The following is a 27,005-nucleotide window of genomic DNA, read 5'->3' on the forward strand; positions in this document are numbered from 1 at the left end:
TTTACAAAGAAAATCGGGTCTTGAAACTCAGTGTGACCCCCCCCCCCCTCCCCCACCCCACCTCACACCTTTAAATGGGTGACCCCCTCTTTAAGTGTGGTGTCCCTCTAACCAAAATTCCTGGATCTGCACATGCTTTACTTAGGAAATAGTATATTCAAACAAATACGTGTATATGCCCACATGTTATTTTGTGCGACAATTTTCGTCTTCACCTAACATTTCTTGACTGTTTCGCTAGACAATTGGTGACTTGGCACGATTATATTGTGCTGTCTGAGAGTTTGGTATCATACAGAGTCATAGAGTGTCATGATGCCAAAACGTATGATATCACGAGCGTATCTTACATTTGTTTCAAATCGCTTGTTAAATGTATTCATAAATTGTGTATATTGGCTCATGTTATCAACATACTCTTTTAAAAGGTTAGATTTTCATCAGGTACATTGTTTATGAGAGTCTACAAGTAAAACGCGTCTTTTAAGGAATTCGATGTAAAAAGTACCAATTCAAAGTGAAAAAAAAAACCTTTAAGAAAAACTATGAAGAATTAGTCAACAGCATGACGGATGAATCTGTCCTTTATATTTTATGGGAATGCCTTTTGTGTTTGCTTTATCGCATATATTTAACTTAACTCCAAAGTATATCGAGAAATGCATTTGTAATAGTTGGTGTCTCATGTTTTTGTTTAAAAAAATATTAACTGTATTATCTTTCAAGAACACCATCAACAATAGAATACGTTGATATGATTATTAGCTCGACTTTTCGAAGAAAAAGTAGAGCTATTGCACTCGCCCCGGTGTTGGCGTCGGCGTCGGCATTGGTTAAAGTTTTTGATAAAGTCAAATATCTCTGTTACTATCAAAGCTATTGACTTGAAACTTAAAATGGTCATTTACTATCAAAGTCTACACCAGGAGAAAGAATCCCCATAACTCTGATTTGAATTTTGACAGAATTATGCCCCTTTTTAACTTAAAATATTTTGTTATTTTTTTGATAAAGTCAAATACCTCTGTTTCTATTAAAACTTTTGACTTGAAACTCAAAATAGTTATTTACTATCAAAGCCTACACCAGGAGACACAATTCCCATAACTCTGATTTGAATTTTGACAGAGTTATGTCCCTTTCTAATTTGGATTTTTTTCACTGGCAAAGCTCTAATTCAGTCAAGCACTGAGAAAAATCGAGCGCGTTGTCTTACGGACAGCTCTTGTCATTTTTATTTCCTCTCATGTATGATTTACAATCGTGCATTGTATACTGACATCATTTTACATAAAACCTAAATGTTCGGAGCAACACCAACGAGTTTTTACATTGTTCACATTGTTTCGTTTTTTATCGTAATCGCACTAATATCCATGCGATGATTATATTAATTGAAATGTTTTTATCTAATTTTTTTTTAAAACCTCTTGTAAAAGTCCTGCCCTTTCGGACAATTGATATCAAAATGCACGAAAAAAACGATCATAATTACGGATAAATTGAATGGGCGGATTAAAAGAAGTAAGGTTCATTCTAAAGTTTGAAATCTCAAGGAATTTTAATCGAACTTCAACTTCATACGTTAACTTCGCAAGAGACGTTGAAGGGGAAGGCGAAGGTTGAAATCTCAAACTCTCTATTATCCACTATTTCAGGTATAGCGCTGTTGGTTACGACGACAGGAAAATGTCTTTATTGCCGCGGCGGTCCGGGGTTCGATTCCCGACGCGGTCATCTTATTTCTTGATTTGGAACTTTTAAAAATATTTTAGAAACAAAAATTCATATTCTAATGTTCATAATATGACCAAATTTCAGTTTGAAAGAAAGATTATTTTTTAGCCAAAACTGGAGGTATGCTGCTTTAATTGCTCCACATCTGATCTGTCAACGATATGCCAACCCTTTTATAGCATAAAGTCCTTGATGATGACAAATTGATAATATTAGGAAAGATGATAACCAAGATTTTCCATATAGATAGATTCTTGTCAACGTTTGCATGAATTTTACGAGGAGATGCGAGGGAGACAATATGTAAATGTTATATGCCTCTTGTCATCTTTCTGAACGTCATGAACCAAACTTCTGTGAAATAAATATGTACCTGCAAAACCATATATAATTTTAATTGCCTGTGACTGTTGTATCGACATAGTTGTTAAGCAAATAGTCTTAAAATGCTGAAACATACATACATGTATCATAGAGCATAAAGCATGGTGAAAGTTAGAATATGAATGACACGACATTGAATAAAATATCAAAGATACAATAACAAAACGAAATATAGAATAACAATAATGAATTTTACCATAAGAATATCGAAAACGATACATACAATAACAATAGCAAATTTTAGAATATGAATGACACGACACTGAATAACAGTAACAAACTTACAATAATAATAACATACGCATATAATTTAGTAATGTTTGACATGCCATAGTATTATACTTGTACACGTGTAATTGCAAATATGGTCTGAATCTTTGAGGAATTTCTGAATCTTGGTCTTGTTTAAACATTATTTTTAAATTTTCTGACGACTCTAATAAAAATGCCGAAATTTCATGTACATGTGTACTTGTGAAGCTTTAAAAGTTTGATTACCAAGGTAATGGGAATTTTCTATAGTGTTACTTACTGCCGAACCGTGATAGTTAAAACAATGCTGCATCGCTTAGGCCAAGTTACCAATGTTTTGTTTATAGTTAGCTGGTCCAGTTGCTTCCGCTCGTCCGTATGATAAATTTCAAGTCATTTCGTCTTTGCTGGTTTGCATTGTCCAAGACATTGCTCCCAAAAGTTAGAAATAATGTGGTTAACAGTTCAGAACAAATTCTTAACTCGGTTGACATCTTTCGCTGTGTTAATGCACAACAAATTCTTGATTCACTGTGTTAATGCATTGACTTTTGAGATAATACAGTTTGACTTAATAACCACCCATGTGGCCGTTTTAGATCGTTCTGGAACTATTTGTGCATTCCATCAATGTTATTTTTATTGAGCTGTAACTATACGTTATTATTCATATTCTGCATTGCATATTGAGCCCAACGTTCAACATGTCCTGTGATTGTGGTTTCCAGTGATCCATTGACCACAACACTTCATATCACCATATAAAGTAAACAGTATATTGTTACAATACATGAAATTGTTTTTTCTTACATACTTCTGAGACCAATTTCAAGAAAATATAGAGCATTCGCCTACAGAACCGCTAGTTAAGACTTGAAATGAGTGTAAATGCATAATTGAACCAGTTGACTGTTAATTATGTTCTGGTTATCAAAAAGATTTGTACTCTATCCAACTGATCTGATTCTGTTTGATGTTTTGTAGATAATCACTTCATTTTACTTAATTTATACAGACACGAATGCTATTAAAGTCTACTTTGGACACAGCATCGGTGAAGAAATAAGTTTCAGAATTTGAAAACTGAAAGTAATTCATTAAATATGAGGTTAAACAACGTTATTCACTCTTTACGCCGTGGTACCTCTTCACAAAATATTATATACAAGATATTTTAAGAGAAGGCCAGCTTGTCAGTGAACAAATGGACAGAAATACGTATTTCCTGACCCAGAGTTGCACAGCTACTAAGTATCTATATCCTACCAAATAAACGATGATACCATAAATAGGTTTCCTTTTCCGTCTCTTGAATTATAGGATGTGATATAAATAATGGTCAGAGTGGCTTTCGCCTGTTTAGGATAGTAAATTTGGTCACTAAAAACCATTATTGGCATTTAATACTGAAATAGGTATGGAATAGGCTGTGCTTGTATATTAAAACTATAAAAGATAAAGGTTCGTCGTACAGAAATAGCAAATGCAACTCTGTTATACAAAATGGTGGGTTTTCGCTGTATAAAATATTTGATAAACAAACTTTCAATTTACTCTATCCCATCATGTTTCTAAATTACAAGACAGTGTACATAAACGTTATCTTCGCCTCACACGATTGCAATAAAAGGACACGGTATACAATTAACAAAAAATAAAAGCCTAATTAAAGGACTATGTAATTTTCAAAGGACAGTGCATTATTAACTGTACGGCGAGACATCTAATACAAATCACAAAACATTTCAGTCTTGGTGGTTTTTGGGAGATATCTGTCAAGAGTCGGTGACCTGTTTCATCAGATGCAATCAAACATCCGAATGTAAAAAGACTGAATCCCAGCCATGCGTTGTGTTATACCGTGTTACAGCTATAAAATTTCCATGACCCAGAATATTTCAAGTGGGTAAATGATTATGATATCCTCTAACCATGTAAAAATAATTTCAAATGTGAAATCACAAACTAGACTTGTGTCAAAGAACCTTAGTCTTGGGATGGTTGTTTATTACTTGATGGGAAACAATGTAGTGATCTCTTTATTCTCGATTTAATGGGGAAACCTGCATGAATAATTTAGAGGATAGCAGAAACGCTAATGAAAATCAATGCTTAAACACATAACTCAAAATATAACGCTTAAATAAATACAATAAACATTCATTCTTTTCATTTACAAAATTGTTAATAATTGATCTTGGAAATTACGTGAAATTAAAGCAGCATAGCACATTATTATTGGGCCAATAAAGAATCAATATAACGAAGCGTTTCTGTATCAGTGAATTTTATGATGCCGTTGCCAAGATGCATTATTGGTAACCAATAGTTTCCAGAGAGCCTTGTTTGGGTTTGCAGCACGTGGAATTTAAAAGGCGCCAAAAAAAGCAGACGTTACACAGTCACAGACGACCTTTTGTCATTTTAATTGTGCATTACATGTATTCCTGACTATTAGCTTTCACTAAATGGAAGTTACACAAGAACCTAAGATGACCCGGATATTTACATTCTTTCTGTGTTTTCTGATAACTGGTCAAGGTAAGTTGTGTTTCACATTATTGTAGTTGGTTAAACACGCACATAGTAGAACATTCCCAGCAATTTAAGAATTAATGTTTAATGGTTTGATGATTTCTTTGAACGTTTTTAAATTCTAAGCACGCTTTGAGCTAAAACATTAATACTATTAAATAATGATTCACAACTGGTTGATTTGAAGAGTTAGTTTAAAGGCCATTTTGATATATACATGATACAGAGACTAAGAAAATATACTAATAACTGCATGGAAATGACAGCCAATATGTGATAAATGGCGTGTCAAACTTTGCATAATTCAATCAGTAATATTTTGTTGTAGATTTTTATATTGCTTAATTCAATATTGTTAGTTTATTATATCGTATATTTGTCCTAAAAAAGCTCGGAATGATACGAAGTAAACATGATGTACATGTATGTTATGAAGGTTGCACAAAATACATTATTACATTTTGCATTACATGTATATATCCGTTTTTTGTTTGTTTGTTCTTTTTTTATTGTAGAAAGCGTCATTTTTTTTTCAATTTCAGACATAATACGAAGTTATAAAATATCAGTTAAGGATTTCAAAAAACTCGGTTTGTTTCATTGTTGTCTGTAGAAGCATCATATATTATTAAAGAAGAACATACGTCATTTGAAACTGATCCCACTTAGTTGTATTGTGTCTAAATTATATGAATAGTTAATGAAAAATAACTTTCTTCTATCTGCATTTTCTTGCTTCTGTGAAAGAACAACAAATTAAGTTCTAGCTAGTGCTGTATATGTCTAGACTTGCTGTCGCTATTAGTTCTAAGCCTTCGGGATTATTTAATTCATTTAACGTAATTGTATATGTAATAACATTCCCTTAAACAATCTATATTACGCAAAGTCAAACTAAGTGTCCTATCACATTTTGCTTGATTAACCTTCACAAACAACATCAGTACAGGACTACCTCGTATTTGGACTCGGTGTTGCTATTCTTAGTTCAATGGAGCCCATCCTATATCATTGCATAATTGCTGCTGCGAGTTGCACATTTCATTATGGAACGGATATGTAACATAATACATTTTAGAGACTCGGGTCAATCAAAACGCTCGGAATTATAAGAGATGTCTGTTATAGAGTATGCGCAAAAAGAATAACCTTACTTTTCATTATATGTCCCTGTTTCTGTACAAACCCACCTTTATTTATTTTGAATTTGTCAGGCATAATTAGCTCTTATGAATTTCATCAATAGAAACAGTAAATTATATTTGCATTTCAGTCGTCAACTTTTTCTATGCATACTTAGTCCAATCTGTGTTAAATTTACTTTTCTAAGCATTTAAATCTGAAGATGGAATTATCTGAATAGCATTAGAACAATTGTACCACATTACTAACAAAGTATTCGTAGGCGCGTTTTATGCGTTCTTGAGTTTAATAAAAAGCACTATGGTATGTCCATTAAACAGGTCCTGATATATACTAATTGAAACTTCTAACAACCCCTGGATATTTTGACAGAATTTTTTACAATTCTAAAGGTACAGTTACAAAATTCATTACACGTTTAGAAAAATATAGTATTAATAACGCATTAAAATGTCAACAAAATCGATTGTTACAAAGACATCTTTTCATTTACTTTACATCCTCTGACAATTTTTAAAAGTCACAAAAATACATGTATATAAGTATATTTTAGGACATATAAGGTCAATCAGAAAGGACGTGCATCAATAAAGTTGCAATGCTTTTTTTAATGAGCTCTGATTTATACTTTGTAACTATACATCAATGAAGTTTTTATGCTTGCCCACGACAAAGGGTCATATTGTCAATTAGATGATAAGTTAGATAACCCATCTCAGTTATATAATAAATAATTTCAGGTCAATATAAAGTAATTGGTGATTAATTTCATTTTCCTATAGCAGTACCTTAATATGAGTTGATGCCTGCGAATTGTTTTTTCAATACACAAGTTAAGTGTAAACAAAATTCATGCCGGGAAATGAATTGACCAAACTTGATGTGTTTTAGAAGATTTTGTATCCGCATTCAGGTTGACTAACGAGCTGAATACATACACTATCTGGAGAACGATTGTTCATTCGCGATACGAAACTGTCCCGCTGGAGTTCTATGTATAATCGCAGTGCAAGTATGGTAAACAAAACAAATGATACAATGACGATAAACGACAATTCAGACAATAAATCTAAAAACCTAGACTATCCTTATAACATATATTTTGTAACTTCCAACCAAGCATTTAAAGGAAGGGGTTGTAGGTCGACAATTACTTTATTGTCACAGGAGAATCGTCATTAACATTTTTTTGAATTATCGAAAATAAAAAGCATTCTTTCAGAATTTGCACACATAAACAATATACATGTAATAAGCATTCAAATGGAAAAATATCATTAATTCAAACTTTTCAAAGCTATTCATTACAGAAGAGAGCTTCTTTTTAACGTGTCTGTAGACAGGAAGCTATATAAGTTATGTTACACATACGTCAGTTTCGATCATCAAGAAAGGCATGTACAGTCTTCCGGTTTAAATACACTTCCGGTTCCATTAATTAAGGAATCTGTGTCATCACTCGTGTTAAAATGGCTACATCTTTCAGCAAAATATGTACTCAGCTTAAAAGACGGCCTGAGCTGTCACCGTGCTTGTACTTACTGTACAGAACTATAGAGCTTCTGACAAAATATTCAGAAAAAATACCGACAGACATTTAAAATCCCAATATGTAACGAAATATTATCTGCTCAGACATTACCTGGAAAATTAAATTAAATTTCTGCATTCAGTGGAAAGGCAATATTGTAGAATTGGTTAATATAGCGCTGCGTTTCTGTGCATATGCTTCTTTTAAAATGAAAACAGAGTAAAACACAAAATAGAACTACAATGGTTGGCATTAACAAAGAGGCCGAATCATCGTAGCTGAGGGCTCGGTTGGTTATTCCAAGTAAAGTTTAATCAAATGGCATTCTCGAATTGTTGTTACCATTTCTATTCCTTTAACATCATGAAATTAATTCAATGTTGTTATTTAATAAGAGTTCCGCTTTAGCAGATGGTACGTGCGTAATGGGTATTGCATTTTTTCAGACAAACTCAGTCAAATTGAGCCTTCTTTTATTTATTTATATTTTTTTCGCTATTCTTTCTCAGAATTATTTTCTGCTGTTCTAAGAAATATCCTATATATATTCTCTTGGAAACTAAATTATTTTTACGCTGCGCAGTACTGACTTCCAAGAAAAATAAACACAACAACATTTTACCGTTACAAGGAACTAGTGCATTTGTCTGTAATCTACATTTATAAGTTCAGTCGTCAAGAAATAGCAGCAGTATACTTCTATATTTTTTTCTATAATTTCACTTTTCACTGAAAGCTGTTTCCACAGTCCGGCAGTAACATTTCCTGTCTAAAAAAGATGTAGTGTTATTTCCGTTTAAGGATGCATGATCATTTTTTTTTCTACAGTTAAGAATTTGCTCATACCGTTTCTATTTTATATGGCATTTTATTCACCCACTGTTTAAGGACTTCTAAAATTCAGTAAATTTGAAAAATGGGTGTACTTCATAAAACATAGAATACCCCACTTAATGTTATAGGGATTTCAGGTGATATCAGTCACCGTGCATCTAAGATATATATTTAGAAGAAAAAAAAAACATTTAAAAACTGGTGTATTTTCACATTTTTAGCTCTTTTTGTTTTAATGTATACTTCTTAGATAATATAAAGTATTATGCTAAAACCTCTTACAACTTCGAAGTACCTGACCCTACCCCATTGTGCATTTTACATAATATAAGGTAGCTACCGACCAAAAGTAAGTGTGGAAAATTTTTTTCGCAACAAGTAGAATCTGTTTGGATAAATGGCACATTATTAGCCATATTTTAATGATTTAGTATTTATTTTTGTCATAACTTTGTTAGGAAGAAATATTCAAAGAAACATTTTTCAAAATGGCGGATATCCTTGAAAATAGCGCACGTACATCCTTAACACAATAACCAACAATTAAAGGCAAGGATAAAAAAATACAGCCCCATCGCAATGAATATTGACAGCATATTGTGAACAGATGTGTACATCATAGTTATGGAAACGAAGAATACAGATATAGACAATGAAGGGAAACAAACAAATAAAGGAACACAACGAGACATAGTTTTGGAAGAGTCAGTAGTTAAAGTACCAACCGGGAATATAAACCAGACAAATGTACACGAAACGTCAATCTTGTTCATAAATAACACGGCAGTGTAAATAATGGTAATTCCTGACACATCGCATGGTTGTAACCCACATATATACGAATGTAAATATGTTTATATAAAAAGAAATCCAGTGACATTGCAGAACGCAGATCAGCAGCTGAACCAGCAATAACGACCCGGCGAAATAGCACAATATATGTGAAGCTCACTCCCAGTGTACTTTATAGCTATCACGTAGTCCACCAAGTCTTACTTGGTGTTTGGTGCCATTACAAGTGGGCATTATGTTTTCCGCATAGGAACATTTTAAAACTCTTCTGGATATAACCTTTTCATGGAATCTTATTTTCATTTAATTGGAAATGCATAGAGTCTTTATACACAGATATTGTAGTGCACTGCAAATTTGTTTAATTGCAAGAAAAATATAGCAGTTTTAGACATCGTCCATAAAAACAGAACCTGTTCTGTTATTTTTTCTGGTTATAATTGTAGCAAAAACAACATGAAACACTTCTCTGAAACTATTCTATTGGGATTTACGAGAATGAAAAGCTTTTATCCCGCTTTTATCTGCTTAATTCTTTCAAAGAGACTTTAGTCAAACATGTAATTTGAGAGTCTCGATTTCTAGAGGTGAAGATACGAAATACAAACGGTTGTAGACTGTAAAGCAGGCGTAATTATCTAGCAGGTAAACAGTAAGTGCCCATAAATTTTCACATACAACTCTTTTGTAGCCTTTATATTTTAGCTTGAACCACCAAATCAAAGCCGCGTTTATTTATCCTGGAATATTAAGTTTGCATTAGGGAAAGTATATTCTAATGTTTTTGTCTATTCCATTTTGTTTGCTTTTAAATTATACTGACACAGTTAGGCCATACGAGGACCCTCAAGCTTAAATGGCAGATAGAGATCCCAGGTGCTCCTCTAGGCATTATTTAAGACATGGACGGACACCTGGATAGAACCACCAATCTTCCACATGCAAGCTAAATGACATTTTCTAGTCAGCAAGCTCCTTTCCATAACCAATCGACCAAAGAGTTTTAACGGAAAGTGAATGTTTTATCAATTTGTCAATTTTGGTCTTAGTATGTGGCTATGAGAGAAAATAGAGAGAGAAGTAAGACTAATGCATGATAAAGATTTACTTCATTTAAGTAGAAGAGTTGCAGTCGAATACTTTGATGTTATAGATTCAACACAATGAATGTTACAAGTGATATCAAGTTTTGGCTCAGTCTTAAGGGTCATAATGCTTAGTTTTAAATTTGATTGCAACGCTTTTTTTAAAAATATATTTGTAATAAATTTGAATATTTGGTAATCATAGTAGAATATGTTATTAAACCCCTGGCTTTGATTACCTTCCTTCCCCTCTGTATTACACTGCCTGTAATTTTGAAAACAGTTGTTTCCTAACCATTTAGTGATTCACATATTCTGTTCGGATAGCTACTTTATCTGTCTTTAAAATAAAATTAAAGCCTTATCGAAGTTTAACCTATAGCCTGCTAAATTTTTAAAATGGACTGGTCCAACATTCAATTTGGGCAGTACCATTTATTATTCGAAGGGGTGTTTTCTGAAAATTTACTGACTGAATAGCGAACAGTGCAGACCATGATCAGGCTGCACGGATGTGCATGCTGATCTTGGTCTACACTGATCGCAAAAGCAGAATGTTTACGGATTATAAAAGCGTCCCGCTTACTGCTATGAACATTGAATAACAATGTAAACGGGTGTTTGATGATAAGAAATTAGCGCCAAATAAATTTTCTACGTAATCGAGTGTAGGCCTACATGAATTAAATTGTAGCAATAGATATACTTATGACATTTATGCAATTGTCTTATATTATGCACAGAAAATAAGGTGTTACAGACTTTAATCTTGACAGAAAACAAACATGCTATTTTTTGTGTCCTATTTGAACGGAATGTTGTAGAACAACGGCAGTATAAAGTACTGAAAATATCAGTAAATAAATTTAATGGGACTAGAGAAAGGTATTTTTGCAGTTCATCTGTGAGTAAAAATCTTGCTTTATACAAGTAACTTACACGGCAATAATCGATTTTCCTGGCTGAAATTTGAACTGAATTCTCCAACTAAGAAATAATTGCAAGTGACACTGATATAATGCAGAGAATTTATTTTGTCTAAGGCTTACAAGATACAAGAGGCTTTTAGTATTTAATGTCTGACACAGTATTATATAAATATTGCATTCCTGAGAAGTTGATATACCTTGAAATACGAATGTAGACCTCGGCGTCTTAGGAATACAATGTTTATTTTGACACCGAAAATACATATACTTTAATAAAGCGTGTTAAAAGTATTGGGAATATCGACATAAAGACTTCTGAGAAAGGAATAGTTTAATGGTAGGCCACAAGTTTTTAGATTTAGGTCCCCTATCAGATCCTCTCTTGAAATATAATTGAAATGATTCTCCATTTGACAAAGTTTTCAAACGTGTAAGTTTTCAATACTGTTACCAGTTTTAATTTGACCATTGCTTTAGACAATTATTCTTGGCATGTCTTTTGTTATAAGGTATTTTTCTGTATTGAGAATGCATATACGGGGTGAATTTCTTTTGTTGATTTTTGTCTTACTTTTATCTGGGTATGTTCGTTCATTACTGTTTACGCAGAAGTAACGACCCTATAGGTATCATCAGTTTCTTTACAATAAACATGTGTAAAATATGGAAAGGTTCATGCGATAAATTTTCACTGGTTTTATTAACTTCGAAAATTTACTTTTACGTTGCTTCTTTAGAGAAGTAGCCATCTGGTATAAATAGTATTGCAAAAGCTGTTTTTGAATTAGTGAACTTCTTTCAAAACTGGATGTAATTGAATCTAAATATTAATTACTTCCTCAGTGACGTTTTTAAGGTTGAAATTATTTATTATTCACGAGTGCTTTACATTTATCTGTGCTAAGTAAATCAAAATTCCATTGCAAACAATATTGTTAACAGAAAAGCAGACTATCTTTGCACGTATTATGTATGTTTTGTTACGGAAAAATAAACTAATTTGAAAACAGTCTGCTTTGTTAGCCCGATTAAGCCCAATCAGTTGTGTTGCCTTATGGTATGATGGTATTAATTCATTGGATTTGCATCCACGGTCAAATCGAATGTAACATAAAGCGCCATTTTCCCGCCTATTAAACTCATTTTAATGTCAGATATAAGGTTTGCTGACCCTCCATTGTGAACAGGAATGTATGGAACGCCATAGCTGTCTTATGGTGTTGTTTTAGCACTTTATGATGTGCATACATCTGCATCTGACGTGCTTCTACTTTTCTGTGCCTTGAAATCATATCATATACATGTATATGATGTGCTTAACACTGTATATGGTGTGCCTTCATCAGTATGTGCGGTGTTTTTAGCTTTGTATGCGGTCGTTTCAGATGTATATGCAATGCTTTCATCTGAGTGTGCGGTATATTTAACTTTGTATGCGATCGTTTCAACTGTTTATGCGGTGCTTTCATCTTTATACACGTCGCCTTTATCCTTATATGCTGTGTATTTAACTATGTGCGGATTTAACTGTATACAGAGTGCTCTTATGTGTATATACGGTGATTTTCACATTAAATGTTTTGCTTTTGACTTTATATGCGATGCTTTAAACTACATGTGCTGTGCTTTTAACTTTATATATTATATTTTATCGCACAACTCGGTCATGTGACCACGGTATCATTGCAATATTATGGTCAACCCTATATATGTTTTTGATATTTTGAATTGCATATAGACATACCCCCCAGACAAAGGCAAATTCGCAGTAAGCGAAAAGTAGAAATGCTGCTGAAAACGTTAAACATTATTTTTACCGGAGACATTTAGTAGCGTCTAACCTTACATATACAACGGCTTTTGCAAAATAACCTTAGGCACTGTGTGATGATTACAATTTGTTTCTTAGTTTAAACTATGTAATTTTCTGCTGGTTGTTATGTATTTCTGGCAAGCAAAAAGAGTCGTTAAATTAATTTATTTTCTACTTATATCAGTCATTAGCTAGCAGCCATTTCCCTACTTGAAATTCTATCTGAAGTAGACTATAATCATAACACTGTAGTTGACAAATATAATCCTTTTAATGTCTATTTTAAATTTTGTTTTATGGACTACAAAATTCGACTTAGACGACGGACGTTTTAACATGTTATAATTTGTATGTAGGGGCACATGCACTTGAACGGTAAAAAACTACAATTTATTAAATAACTATTGATTATTAGCCCTTAAAAACAGCATTTGCCTCGTCCAATAATACAAAGGCATCCTCTATAGCAGTGCCAATATCTATATCTGTCAGCGGCCCCGGGCCGAAAAGTGATATAGATATAAAGCCCGCATCTTAAGGAATTTGATTGGCTAATTAGACAGGGCCAAAAATGATACAGATTCGCCGCTGGAAGTTCGAAAACGGCAGCCATTTTATTTTCAAAGTTAGTAAACGTTGACCTTATTCATAGTTTTAGCGTACAAAGAAACACGATTTAATGGTATGTAACCGCTGCGTACTAAATTTACAACGTAATACATTTTTCACCTAATCATAAAAAGTTTTTCTTTGAAACAATTAATAAATTCAGTGTTTAAATTTTGAATCCTTTAAGTATACATGTATGTAGTTATTTAATAAAATTGTAAATAAATAAGTGATTTGATATTGACCCTATTATTTGTCCTCGGGACAGTTGTATTTATATACGTTACTATAAATAGTAACAAAACACCGTTTAAAAGGGTCATTACGGCCTCTGTTGACGAAGCCATAATGGCGCAGTGCCGCCTCACGCGCCATAATCATAATGGACCCGGGTAACCGGAACTTAGCGCGTTCTGACGTTGACGTCATGTAACAACATCATTATAGCGGGTGAACGGCTGCTGAATCATTTTCAGATCGTCAAATATTGATGCCACTGTTGATGAAAAAATCAATACAAATGATGCTTAGGCCCCACAAGTTTGTTGAAAGAATATGTAAAATAAAAGTACCAAGATGAATATTAAGCGAAAGTATATAATAAAAAGGTCAATAAACGCCTGGTTGTGCCTTCCAGCCATAATGGCACACCTAGTTTCATAATGTCCCTCGGACTAAAGCCCTCGGGCAATTATGAAACTAGGTGTGCCATTATGGCAAGATGGCACAACCTATCCATATATTAACGTCTTAGTAATAAACTCTTCGTGACATTAATAAATACAACTGAATTCCACGTAGCAGTTAAGGACATTATACCATTCTATATCTTTCATATGAATTAAGGATTTAAAGTAATTCAATGAAAGGATTGACTTTAACCACTGCTATTTAGTATAGCTTTGTTCGTTTATCTTATATAGTTCTGGGGCCGTATTCATAAAGCATTTCAAGTATAAGAAATTGATTATTTACTTAAGTATTACTTAGGTAAGAAATTTATTGTACTTAAGTATATTTGTTATTCATAAAACAACTTAATAAGTAATTCTTGGCTTTTATTGTGGACGAAAAAAACAACATTGATTTCAAACAGATACAACATGCACAATTATGTTTAAAGTGCTTTTATCTGAAAAACAACACTTTAATCGTACTCACGACGCTATTTTGTTTTCTGACTTAAGTCATTTCTTACGTATCTTAAGTTTAAGCTGTTTTATGAATAGGACTTAAGTTTTTTACTTAGACTTTAGTTGAAATCACCACAAACTTAAGTAAAATCTTCAACTTAAGGTAGTTCTGCACGTTCGATAAACCGGGAGTGATGGCGTAACGTCATTTATCCGGAAAACGTATAATAAAGTCTGGAATCGGCGTACGGAACTGAAAATGATTTTATGAATTATTTGTAATCTGTGAGTAAATTTATTACAATGGCACTATTGCTATATTTTTAAAATCATAATATGAAATCAAAACATATGACACTTTAAAATAATCAAAATATTGTCTTGAAATTAGCGTGAAATGTCCGGTTCACTTTAATCATGGTGAAATATCACAAAAATAAGCACACGGACCTATACATTTTATTTCACCAAATTATAGGCCATGTGTTCATTTACAACTGTGAGAAGTTTCATAAAAATCTACATTGTAGAAAAATTTCTATTCGCGAAAATGTTATGAAAGTAATGATATTCCCATAGATTCCAATTATGAAATATTGCGTGAGGTCCAAATTTTTCAAATCAGTCTAGCAAAAATTCAAGCACACGACCCTGTCCTTTTTATTTGCTGAATTTTCTAGGTATATTCTGAAGTTTTGAAAAATCAGAGTTCAATCAAATTCTACATTGTAGAAAAAATTTCGATCCAAACGTGCAGATCTACCTTAAGTCAAAACTTATACTTAAAGATGCTTTATGAATACGGTCCCTGGTCATTTCACTTACAACATCAAACAGTTTCATGATGTTATCATTACCTAGAAATATAACCTACACAATTACTAGTTTTTATTCGTAGAGCTGATTTATTTCATTAAACGAAATGTAATTTACTTTTAGGTAGACAATGTTTTGCTTGTGATAAAAAGTAACTTCTTCATAATGTTACACAATTATTTTAGCCTAACATTCATATACAAAGACTCGTGCTTTTGTGCAAAATAATAGGGTAACCTGCCTTACAACTTGCAACACTATACAGTTATTGCATTTTGGAAAGGTCGATATGTGGATATATCGACCTGATAAAAGCGATATCGACTTAAAAGGCAACAATTGTTTTATTATCAAATCCAGCTTGCTTATAAGTATAAAAATTAAATACAAATATCTGCAGCCTTTGGTCATTTTTCGTAGTAAATTGTGTACGACGTCGCATTGTTTTGACATTAAACTGTGATGACATCACAGCTTGAGGTCAATACGTGTTTTTGGCGACTACATCTAGACCAATGGAAAGGACTATAAATATAGATTTAATAATAAAACGTATGTTTTGAAAATGTATTTGTAATTTTGTATATTCTTAGACATTATTTTTCAACATTATTAGAATAAGAAAATTTCTCTGTGTTGCATTGCCACGTTAATATTAATTTTGCAAGATCATTAAGTTATCAAACTATAAGTTCAGTTATACACTGTTTTGCAGTTTAATGTGAAAGTGAGTTTCGTTAGAAGAATAAATCATGATTTCTGAGGCAGATTATCCCCAAATGGATATCCCAATTAACGGAAATTTCGAAATTCAATTGCAATTGGTAGCCACTCCAATCAAAGATACGACGTGAAACATAAATATCTTAGTTACTGTTTTGAAGTACTAAGGTATACAAAAAAACGCCAACAATCTTACTTTCTTTTCACAGTTAATTTTAAGGGAGCTCCCCGCCACAAAATATTTTGCTGGCATGAAGTTTTGTTTTGAAAATCAAAGAGCTTTTATGACGGAGTGACATTTCATATTAGATTATGCAGTTTATTAACAGTCATTGGGTTTTCTAAATTTATAAAAATTTGGAGCTTTTTTCTAAAGTAAATCCTACATTCCCCTTTCGATTGAAATATGTTGAGACAAGCATCACAGAGTGTTGTGAAGTGACCGATAAAATGATAAGTTTATCCATATTTGAGTCGTTTAAATGAAGACAGTGACGTGCACAACTTGTCATACCAATTAATGTATCTTAAATAACACTTTCACAATTTGACTGTAAATACCTAATCACTTAAAGTATACTTATAATCTCAAATGAATGAATAATGGCAATAAGAACTATTTGGTATACATTTTGTTGTAAATATCTAAAGAAAACGAAGCTGTTAGTAATATGGTGTCTTCGAAGGCAATATTGTTTTGTTCATGAAATGAAGTCTAAGAGAATTTCCCCCAGAAATATATAAATATAAATGACATTTATTTCCCAAATGAGTTACGTGGTGATATAGCGCCATATTGAATTGCCATGAGACAAGTTAAATTCAATAGCTTCTAAAATGAAGCATACACTTTGTGAAAAAACAAGACTTGGTAAAATGAAAACTGACAGTAAATAATGAAGTCTAATAAAAAAAAAATGCGAGACATATTACCAAAGTGTTTACTAGAATTTTTGTAGTATATTACTGTCATCAGGAAATTTCTGCCAGTACAGCAAACATATCTGATTTCCTACAGATCATTTATCGTGGATTCTATTAGATTAGCCTTGATTTTGCGTATTTTGTATCTTTGTTATATATAGAAAACATATTAACATAAATATTTTTGGAATGGCCTTTTAAATCTCGAAACAGACGAAACAAAACTGACCACAGACCTTCAACTACATCTCGATATATGTTACTAAAGGGAATAAAATGTTTTACCCTGCATCCGTCTTTAATGACTTTAATGAGGCTTACTGCTACCCTCTATTTTGTTATGTTTTAAACACTGTTATCCGCTTAAAGTAGGTTTTAGGAGTAAATTGTTTGTATTCATATTCTTTCGTCGGTTATCTACCGCACTGCAATTCAACATGTGGTACCCTCTATATGTAAAACTGGAGAATTGCAAATGACTTAATGGCTTATCAAACGCGCAATCGTAAAAATATATTACAAAAAAAAAACCGGCATTATCCATACTTTCTAACTGATGTTTATTTTGGTACACTAGTGTAAAAAGTTCGTTAGCGATAGCATTAAATTTGTACTTGTCAGACTCAAACATCTATACGGATAGAAGATCTACTATTTGAAATAAGACATTAAAATTCCTTTCAGTTGATTTAATGTCATTGCCTTAAATATAAAAAAAATGGGAAAAATAAGTACAATATGAAAGGGAGACAATTTTATATAAAATCATGCAGAGTAATTGGACTTGTGATGTCAATTTCCCGATGAGCCAACAGGTTTGTATAAAGTTTCATTGGAATATCTTGATTGGTTTCAGAGTGATTTAAGGAAAATAATCACTATGCCAATACCCACATTGCCAGTGCAAAATGGGGAATGATTTTGTCCACGTTTTTCAGAATTATGGGACCTTGTGTATGAACTTGTCTCATTATCATTTGAACATAGTATCAAGTTCAGTGTAATATCTATATTGCTTTCAGAAATTTTGTAATAGGCAAACAATGTCATAGGACGCTATTTTAACAGTACACCCACTTAAGGGGACGCATACTTTGAAATTAGAAAAAAGTGGGTGGGGTATTATAAAATTTACCTGCAAAAAAGTTCAAGGTTTTGGTAAATGAAATGAATACTGTTTCAACTGTTACAAGTACACAAAGGATTGCTCACTAAAATAAAAATGAGAAAAACTGAAACAAGAAAGTTATTGTTGAATTACATAAGACTTCTTGTGTACATTCAAAGTTAACAATTAAGACTTTTTGGTGCGAAAATAATAGTGCTTCGCTTTGTCCAAACATTTATCAATGTCCTACAGATTCTAATTTAAAGAAAGAATGTGAAATAAGTTCACTGTCTTGCTTTTCATTTGGCATATGTGAGCTAAAACACAATATTTAGTTTGTTTACAAAGTAGTGCATAAGAATGCCACATTCCAAAACTAAAAGAGTATATTCCCCTTAATACATTAAACATTTATTGGTACAGAAGTCTAGTGGCTTACAATAAAGGCCTAGAAATGTTACCATTATTAATTTTTAACTTGGTATTCATGAACTACAATGCACTTAAATATCAAAACACATTCAACAAACTTTTGAAAATGTATCTTCTTAAAAATGCCTAAAATAAGGTATGAAATTTGGTTGAGAGGTCCAATCAATGTGTATATGTGCAAAAGCAACATTATAATCTTGTTCACAAAAGTTACTAATACACAGCAGGAATGTCAATGATCAAAACTGGACGAATATACAGTTATCCTTACTTTAATGTCATTTATAATTTGTCCATGAATTCTCCACCATACTTTTCATAACTCTGTTTGCACGAGTTGCACGAGAATGCTGTCATTCACGTAAAAAAACGGGGTCAAATAAGTTGTAAATGCAATATCACCTAAAAGTAATTAATGGATTATGCAGTTCAAGACAAACTTTATCTCATAATGTAACGAACATGTATAATGTTGTAACAACAACTTGACTTACACTGATTTAAAGTAGCAGTCGGTTTATAAGTGACGTTATTGATTCATTTTGTGTTTTGTTATTGTTGTCAAAAAGTATAACGGAAGTGCCTCACAACTGAAGCGGAAACCAGTTTGATGCGCAAAGTAGTCCACTGTAAGTAATATTTTTTGACAAATGTCCACAGAAATGAATAATTTTCTAATATTAAAGACGAATATCTGAATAGGATTCATTATTTGATAAGAAATTATAATCATCGACATGTTTTTTTTTTTAAATCGTACACGTGCTGACACCTAAGTTATCTCCCGTTGTTTATTAGAGTTACCTTTCGTCCAGCGCAGTAATACATTTGCAGTGAATCGCCGAGAAGTCGTGGGAAAATTAAAAACCATGTAAACAAACTAAAATTAACCACCTTTTCAAGATGAATTTCAAGTGATCGACATTATGCATTTAACCAGCCTGACCTGTGTAGCATCTTAGATATCTGTTCTAAGGTATTCATTGTGTAGAATGTCATGTTATGCCCTTGCAATGCTAATCCCACTCTGATTTTTTTGATTACATTTTTTATCAATGAGAAATATGGCGTCCATCCCGAGATGAACTGACGTGGCGTTAAATTTTTACATGTTTAAGCAAACCTGGTGTGTTAGAAAGAAAATCTCATCCCTTCAACATTATTTGGAACACTGTTATTGTGAAAAACCTGTTTTTTCCTTATACAAAAGCGTAATATTTTGTGTTGAATGTACTTTCACAAAGACCTCTGTTTTCCTATTACATTCATTGTACCACATCCTTATCCACAAAATACTGAATATTACAGGTGTCCATCAGTATTATATCAGTTTAGGAATATGTTTTTTTTATTTTCCCACCATTGATTTCTTGAATATGCACCCCTTCCGCATTGCTGTATGAACTGTGAATGTAGCAATATGCGTCCCCTTAACTGATATCTTGTTATTTTCAGCGTTCTATATCGACGTGCAGCCATCAATGATAAACCAATAGTCTAAAACCATATACTATTTTAATCCTATACGTGCCCTATATGTCAGTCCATTATTTTCTTAAAACTTTGCCATTTTGCCTTCTATTCATCATTAACAATTACTAACCTGTCATCCGTAATTAAATCTCCAATGCTCGGGTACTATGTGTGACACATCATTACACAGATACCTGGTCATTGTAGTGATTTAGTTACATGTTACTGAGGTAACATTATATACTTTGCATCTATAAAAAATATTTAGGATATTTATACTTGTTTTCAGGTTAGTACATTTTTCCTATTTGATAAAGTAAAGTACATCAATTATAATAATTCATAGAAACTTAACTTAGCTTTATATAAAGTAAACAGTTGCGCTGAAATCTCGAGTAATATTTTTTTAGTCTGAATAGATACATGTATGTATGAACTTTGACCTCGTTTGATACATAATTTATGTGTACATTTTACTACAATTGTATTTTTATTAAAATCATAACACTTCATTACACAGATACCTGGTCATTGTAGTGTTTTAGTTACATGTTACTGAGGTAACATTATATATTTTGTATAATAAATATTTAGGATATTTATACTTGTTTTCAGTTGTCTATCTGGTATTGACAGAACCCACTCTACAAAATAAATGTATGCCGACTGGGCTACGTCGACAACAACAATTTTGATACATTTTTAAGAAAGAAATAATTTTGTCAGCTTAGGAACTTGATATGTATACTAAAAGCTGCTCTATTAAATATCTTCTGTCCTGTTTTGTCGCGGCCTTTTTGATAATTAGCTCATTACACTATCCTCTCCAAAGTTATTGAAAACACGATATTTGGCTTGTTAGGCTTTCATTTTATTTCTATGGTTTACACGGCTTGGGGAGTCTGTGGGAGTGGAACCTTACTTTCCTGCTGGATATTTATAATTGTTCTTTTTTCTGCTACCAGTTTAAGTGCAAGGGATTCATTAAATGCGAATTACTTTCTTTTACTTACACTGTTCTGAAATTCGGAACACGGTAGGTATTGTCACGTTAATTAATTGAGTCCAAAACAGGTCAGTCAGCACCGGTAGGTAACAAAAAACTTAAAAACTATTTTAAATTTCTAACTTTTTGTTAATTAAGTACATTTTGTTTGTGTGTACATATTGTGGAGATTGAACCTAGCCAAATACAAACAAGAGTAGGTTAATTGAAGAAAACACGAAATCATCATGGGAAACATTTATGCCAAATAATATTGTAATCCCTTGATAGATGACAGAGTTCTGGATCAGACAGGGGAAAAACCTTCTTGACCTTTGACCTCCAATTGTGACCTTGAACTTTGAGCTAAGGGTCTGGGCTTTGCGCATGACATGTTGTCTCATCATGGGGAACATTTGTGCCAAGTAATATTGAAATCCCTCCATGGATGGCAGAGTTATGGACGGGACAGGAAAAAAACTCTGTTGACCTTTGACCCCCAATTGTGACCTTGACCTTTGAGCTAGGGGTCCGGGATTTGCGCATGACACGTCGTCTCATCATGGGGAACACTTGTGCTAAGTGATATTAAAATCCCTTAATGAATGTCAGAGTTATGGACCGGACACGAAACAGACCCTGTTCATGCTATGTTAACATTTGACTGATAAGTGTGACCTTAACCTTTGAGCTAGGGGTCTGAAAGTTGTGCATGACACATCGTCTTATTATGATGTACATTTGTGCCAAGTAATATTAAAATCCCTTCATAGATGGGAGATTTATGGACCGGACAGGAAAAAAGCCTTGTTGACCTTTGACCTCCAATTGTGACCTTGACCTTTAAGCTAGGGGTCCAGGTTTTGCTCATGACACGTTCTCTCCTCAAGGGGAACATTTATGCCAAGTAATATTAAAATCTCTTCATGGATGGGAGAGTTATGGACCGGACAGGAAAAAAGCCCTGTTGACCTTTGACCTCCAATTGTGACCTTGACCTTGGAGCTAGGGGTCCGGGATTTGCGCATGACACATCATCTCATCATGGGGAACATTTGTGCCAAGTAATATTAAAATCCCTTCAAGGATAGGAGATTTGTGGACCGGACAGGAAAAAAGCCCTGTTGACCTTTGACCTCCAATTGTGACCTTGACCTTTGAGCTAGGGGTCCGGGTTTTGCGCATGACACGTCGTCTCATCATGGGGAACATTTGTGCCAAGTAATATTAAAATCCATTCATGGATGACAGAGTTATGGACCGGACACGAAATTGCGGACGGACGGACGGACAGACGGAATGACGGAAAAGTGCATTCCTATAGTCCCCGAAACTGTTTTTCAACCAGTAGGGGACTAATAATGGGCTAAATGTTCTTAAACTGTTGTCCTCGATGGTACTTCCTTTGGGATCTGGGGTTAAACCCGAGTAATATTGTAAGAACTCTTCGTGGAGAAACTTAAAATAAGTACACAATGCAAACAAGAAATATCTATGGGTGAAAATTTTTAAAGATCTGTTGTGGAACACCCACACGAATAAAGCCAGCTAAACAAATCATGGAGGTCCATACGCATAAATACTGTTACTAAAAATGAAATGTTCGATCTTTTCTCCGTCCTTAACTTGAATATTTACCAACAGTGAGGTCGCTTCACACTAAAGGAATAAAACTAGCTTTGGCATGGTACAGTGCTGTGCAATACAGTGGGATAAAATTGACTACTCCGCTTATATCAGTGTTTCTTAAATGCCATCAAGTTTAGGTGATACCATAGAAATGATACAAGACGTATAGTGTTTTATAGGATGTACATTAACTTGAACGCGACACAATTTCCCTATATCTCGAAGCTTCTGTTAGGGTTATTGACACTTTATATGGCAATTCACAAATACACGGAAATTACCTCTTTAAAATGTAGCACCATACTAACTGCTTTATCAACGGCTACAGTCGTACCAAAAATAAATTCGAAATACATATGTGGGTTGAACGCGACTCGTTAGATGATGTTTGGTGTACAACTTGGTTGATGTTGTTATAGTGATATTTCTATCTATTTCAAAAACATGACACATCGGCAAACATAAATACTGTCATAGTCTTTGTGCAATTACTGAGTATTGAAATTACAGAAAATTGGAATACGGCTTTGATCCTAATCTCAAAAACAGTGAAGTCATATTTTATAATCTTTGATTGGAAATAACATTATATCCATGAAACGTCTTGAATAGCCGGTTCTTCACTTGCAATAGCTATCTCACATACATGTGATTACAAATTGTAGACTTCGTTTCACTGAAACGCTTTTCTATGTAATGATATTGCCTCTATTTATCCAAGTTCAGGCAAAAATATACATATTCTAAACCGTAACGTAATTAAGAATTGATTTAGCCCAAACAGTGATTGTCATTGAAAAACAAACATTGTTTGGAGTTTAGATGGAATTATATCACGAGGATGCAGCCCGAGTGATATACATATGTAATAGTACACATCCAAAAGGCAAACAATGATTTTATTTCAGAGCAAATATCTTCTTACATATATTATCTGGATTCTTAACTATTATGTACATCCTTGACGACATCCATCAAATATTTGCCTGTTTTCTGTTGGTTTCTTTTCCAACTTTATGAAACTATAATTATCGTGACGTCACAAAAATGAATTGTTGCATAATAACACAGTTTTCAGCCTTCTTTGTTCAATAGGAAATGACTGTGTTAAAATTGTATTATAGTTCATCCTCATAAATATTCGGATATGGAATTACTCAGTTTTTAGCTTTTGTGATAAGTTATCCCTGAATTAGCTGTCACCACTATTATTTACAAATAGATTTACCTAGAACGATACCTGTGTCAGAATAGTTCGTTATTGTTAATTAGGAATACGTGACTATATGAGTGTATGTTTGTGTTATATTTTCTTTATCTAATGACAATGTATGTACGTACAAGTCAGAAATAAAATATATGTTCTGTTCTGATCTGTTAAAATATTTGGTTTGGTATTCACCAAATGCAGTGCGATGATATTACGAAAAGAATTGTCGCGTTAAGTGATCTTGCACAGAAAACATCTGATAATTACATTACATTAAAATATAGTATGATTATTCTGAACTGTATCAGACTTTGAATTAAAAAACAAATGGCGCTGTTGTTTGTTTACTACGAAGTTTTAAAGTGTTGATGTAATCATAAATGGAATAAAGTGTGTGATATTCATTTCATTAATTGGTGACATGTAATCACAAATCAATGCAAATGATCATGGAACCTGATTGATGATGCATTGTTTGTACTAAATTTAATCTCTGTTACAAAATTAATGGCATGATATGGGCCTTGTTTATTTCAAAATGCATGCTTTATGAATATTGACTTTCCAAGCTGAAATGTGAGCTGTATGTTTCAATTAAGGTATCCGATCCACAAATAAGCAAGTTTTGTATAACAGTGCTATTAAAATATATCAAATATTGATGCCTGGTGAGCTTTTATGATTTTGGTATCATTTGAAAGTGTATTGTCTACTGAAAAAGAAAATACGAGGGGCGTTCAATATGTAATGTTACTCCGTATGTAGTTCCGTAACCGCTTGTTACCAATAAATTGCTCTAAAATGTGCCGAAACCGCATCTAAAAATAACCAGCGGAAACGGAACTACATACGGAGTAACATTACATATTGAACGCCCCTCGTATAAATTACATTACAAAAATCTGTTGTAGAATGTTTTTTGATTTACAGTCTTCAATGATACTTAAACAGAAATCCAGTTATGAGTGTAAGATGTATCATTTTGCACAATACAAATTTGTGGTGATTCGTGCATATTATTTATAGTCATTTTATTTACTAATTCTTTTTCAGCAGACACAACTCTATCAAATGATACAAAAAACATGGGGTCACCAAGCATCGAAATTTACCTATTTGTAGATCGGATACCTTAAGTGTCAAATTACTGCGTTATATCCAAGTGATGAAGACGATATTCATATCACCAATCTTATTCGCTGTTATGAAGTAGATTATGAAGTAGATTTTTCATATTAATCAAGATAAAAATATGTTGTTTTTCTTTTTTGAATTTGTATGACCTGATCATCCATATATGGCTCGCATGAATAATTTGAATTATCTAAAGAAAAAAGAACAGCCTTACTGCTAAGTTTACCGGAATACTTTTGTTTTGATGGGTCCAGACACAACTTAGGTCATATGATGACTTTCTCAGATTTTGATGGTAGAGGAAAACCTCAGGTAGCACTCCAAGCATTATTCAATCACGGGGGCTGTCTGGATAGAACCAACGACCATCTACATGCGGCTATCTGGATAGAACCACAGACCGTCTGCATGCGGCTATCTGGCTAGAACCAACGACCGTCTGCATGCGGCTATCTGGATAGAACCACCGACCGTCTGCATGCGGCTATCTGGCTAGAACCACCGACCACCTGCATGCGGCTATCTGGATAGAACCACCGACCGTCTGCATGCGGCTATCTGGCTAGAACCACCGACCGTCTGTATGCTTGCAGGAATTCTACACTCCAGGTGAGGTTTCAAACCAACGTCGGTTATTGGGCTTGTGATTCGAAGTCAGCTGCCTTTATATATTCAATTCGTTTCTACGATTCAAAATCAACTGAAATCTGACTTGTAAAAAGTAGAAAAAAAACGACAACAATAAAGCTGTTTTCTTTTCTATTTGTTCACGTTTATTTTCTGTTTATAAAATCAACTGTCTGTCGAGCTGTAAAAAATAATGAAACAATAATGAGTATGTTCAAACGTATATTTAATCAAGATGGCTATAACATTTGTTAGTTTTATTGGACGTTTTGAGAAACATGTATATGGTTAAGTGATCATACACTACACATGCATTATGAGACTATCCAAAGGAGCGGCAAAAAGTGGCCTCTTAACACTACTGGTCTCTTAATACTACATAATTTGCAACACAAATGGGAAAAGAAAATGTGGTCTCTTAATGGACGTGGTCCCTAAAGCAAGTGTGGCTGTATGGAATATTTTAATGAAATGATATCATCTGGAGTTACACTTTTTAGGATACAAACCTGTAAAAAGATCCTTTGGATACACCTCAAGCCAACCACAGTAGAACATCAACACAGTTATATAAGTATCAAATACATGTTTACATTACAAAATATAACCTTGGGATTGTTTCACCAAAACGATTTAAAATTGCCATATGATCCGCATTATGTCAATGTGACCTAAAATCCAACAATTAATCTAACAGTTATAGACTGCAAGTTTATATTATTAAACATATTAAGCATTGTAATAATTTTACTTATTAACGAGTAATTACTTTTTATTGATTCGCAGTGCTCAGGGGAAATTAGAAGTAAAATGGCATTGTCTCGGAACAATTCATAATTTTTATATTTCTGGATATGTTCTGTTCGGTATATAGTGGCACGGTTTACCGAGTTTGATGTATTGATTGCTTCCAAGGTGGCTGGGTTTGTAGTCTATGACCTGGCTGGTTTGATGTCGCCAATACTTCCAAGTGTAGCATGGTTTGCAGTGTATGATCCTGGTTGGTTTGATTCTCAATACTTTCAGGGTAGCAATTTGTGTAGCCTTGACTCTGGTGAGTGTGATACTCATTATTTCCAGGGTGGAAAGTTTTGTAGCTTTTAGTTTAATCATATTTTATTGCGTATAATTTTCATTGCTACATATATACATAACATACATAATAAA

General features: G+C 33.2%; 1 protein-coding gene across 1 annotated transcript in view; it reads left to right on the forward strand.

Moving 5' to 3' along the window:
• Positions 1-4,647: 4,647 nt before the first annotated feature.
• The window catches only part of LOC123545012 (uncharacterized), a 74,729-nt gene continuing 52,371 nt past the window's right edge, over positions 4,648-27,005 (forward strand). The window contains exon 1 of the mRNA XM_045331224.2: positions 4,648-4,914. Coding sequence (XP_045187159.2) covers positions 4,842-4,914 — 73 coding nt within the window. The 5' untranslated portion in view covers positions 4,648-4,841. The remainder of the gene's footprint in view (positions 4,915-27,005) is intronic.

The sequence above is a fragment of the Mercenaria mercenaria genome, chromosome 1, assembly GCF_021730395.1.
Source record: "Mercenaria mercenaria strain notata chromosome 1, MADL_Memer_1, whole genome shotgun sequence".
In the NCBI taxonomy this organism is placed as follows: Eukaryota; Metazoa; Mollusca; class Bivalvia; order Venerida; family Veneridae; genus Mercenaria; species Mercenaria mercenaria.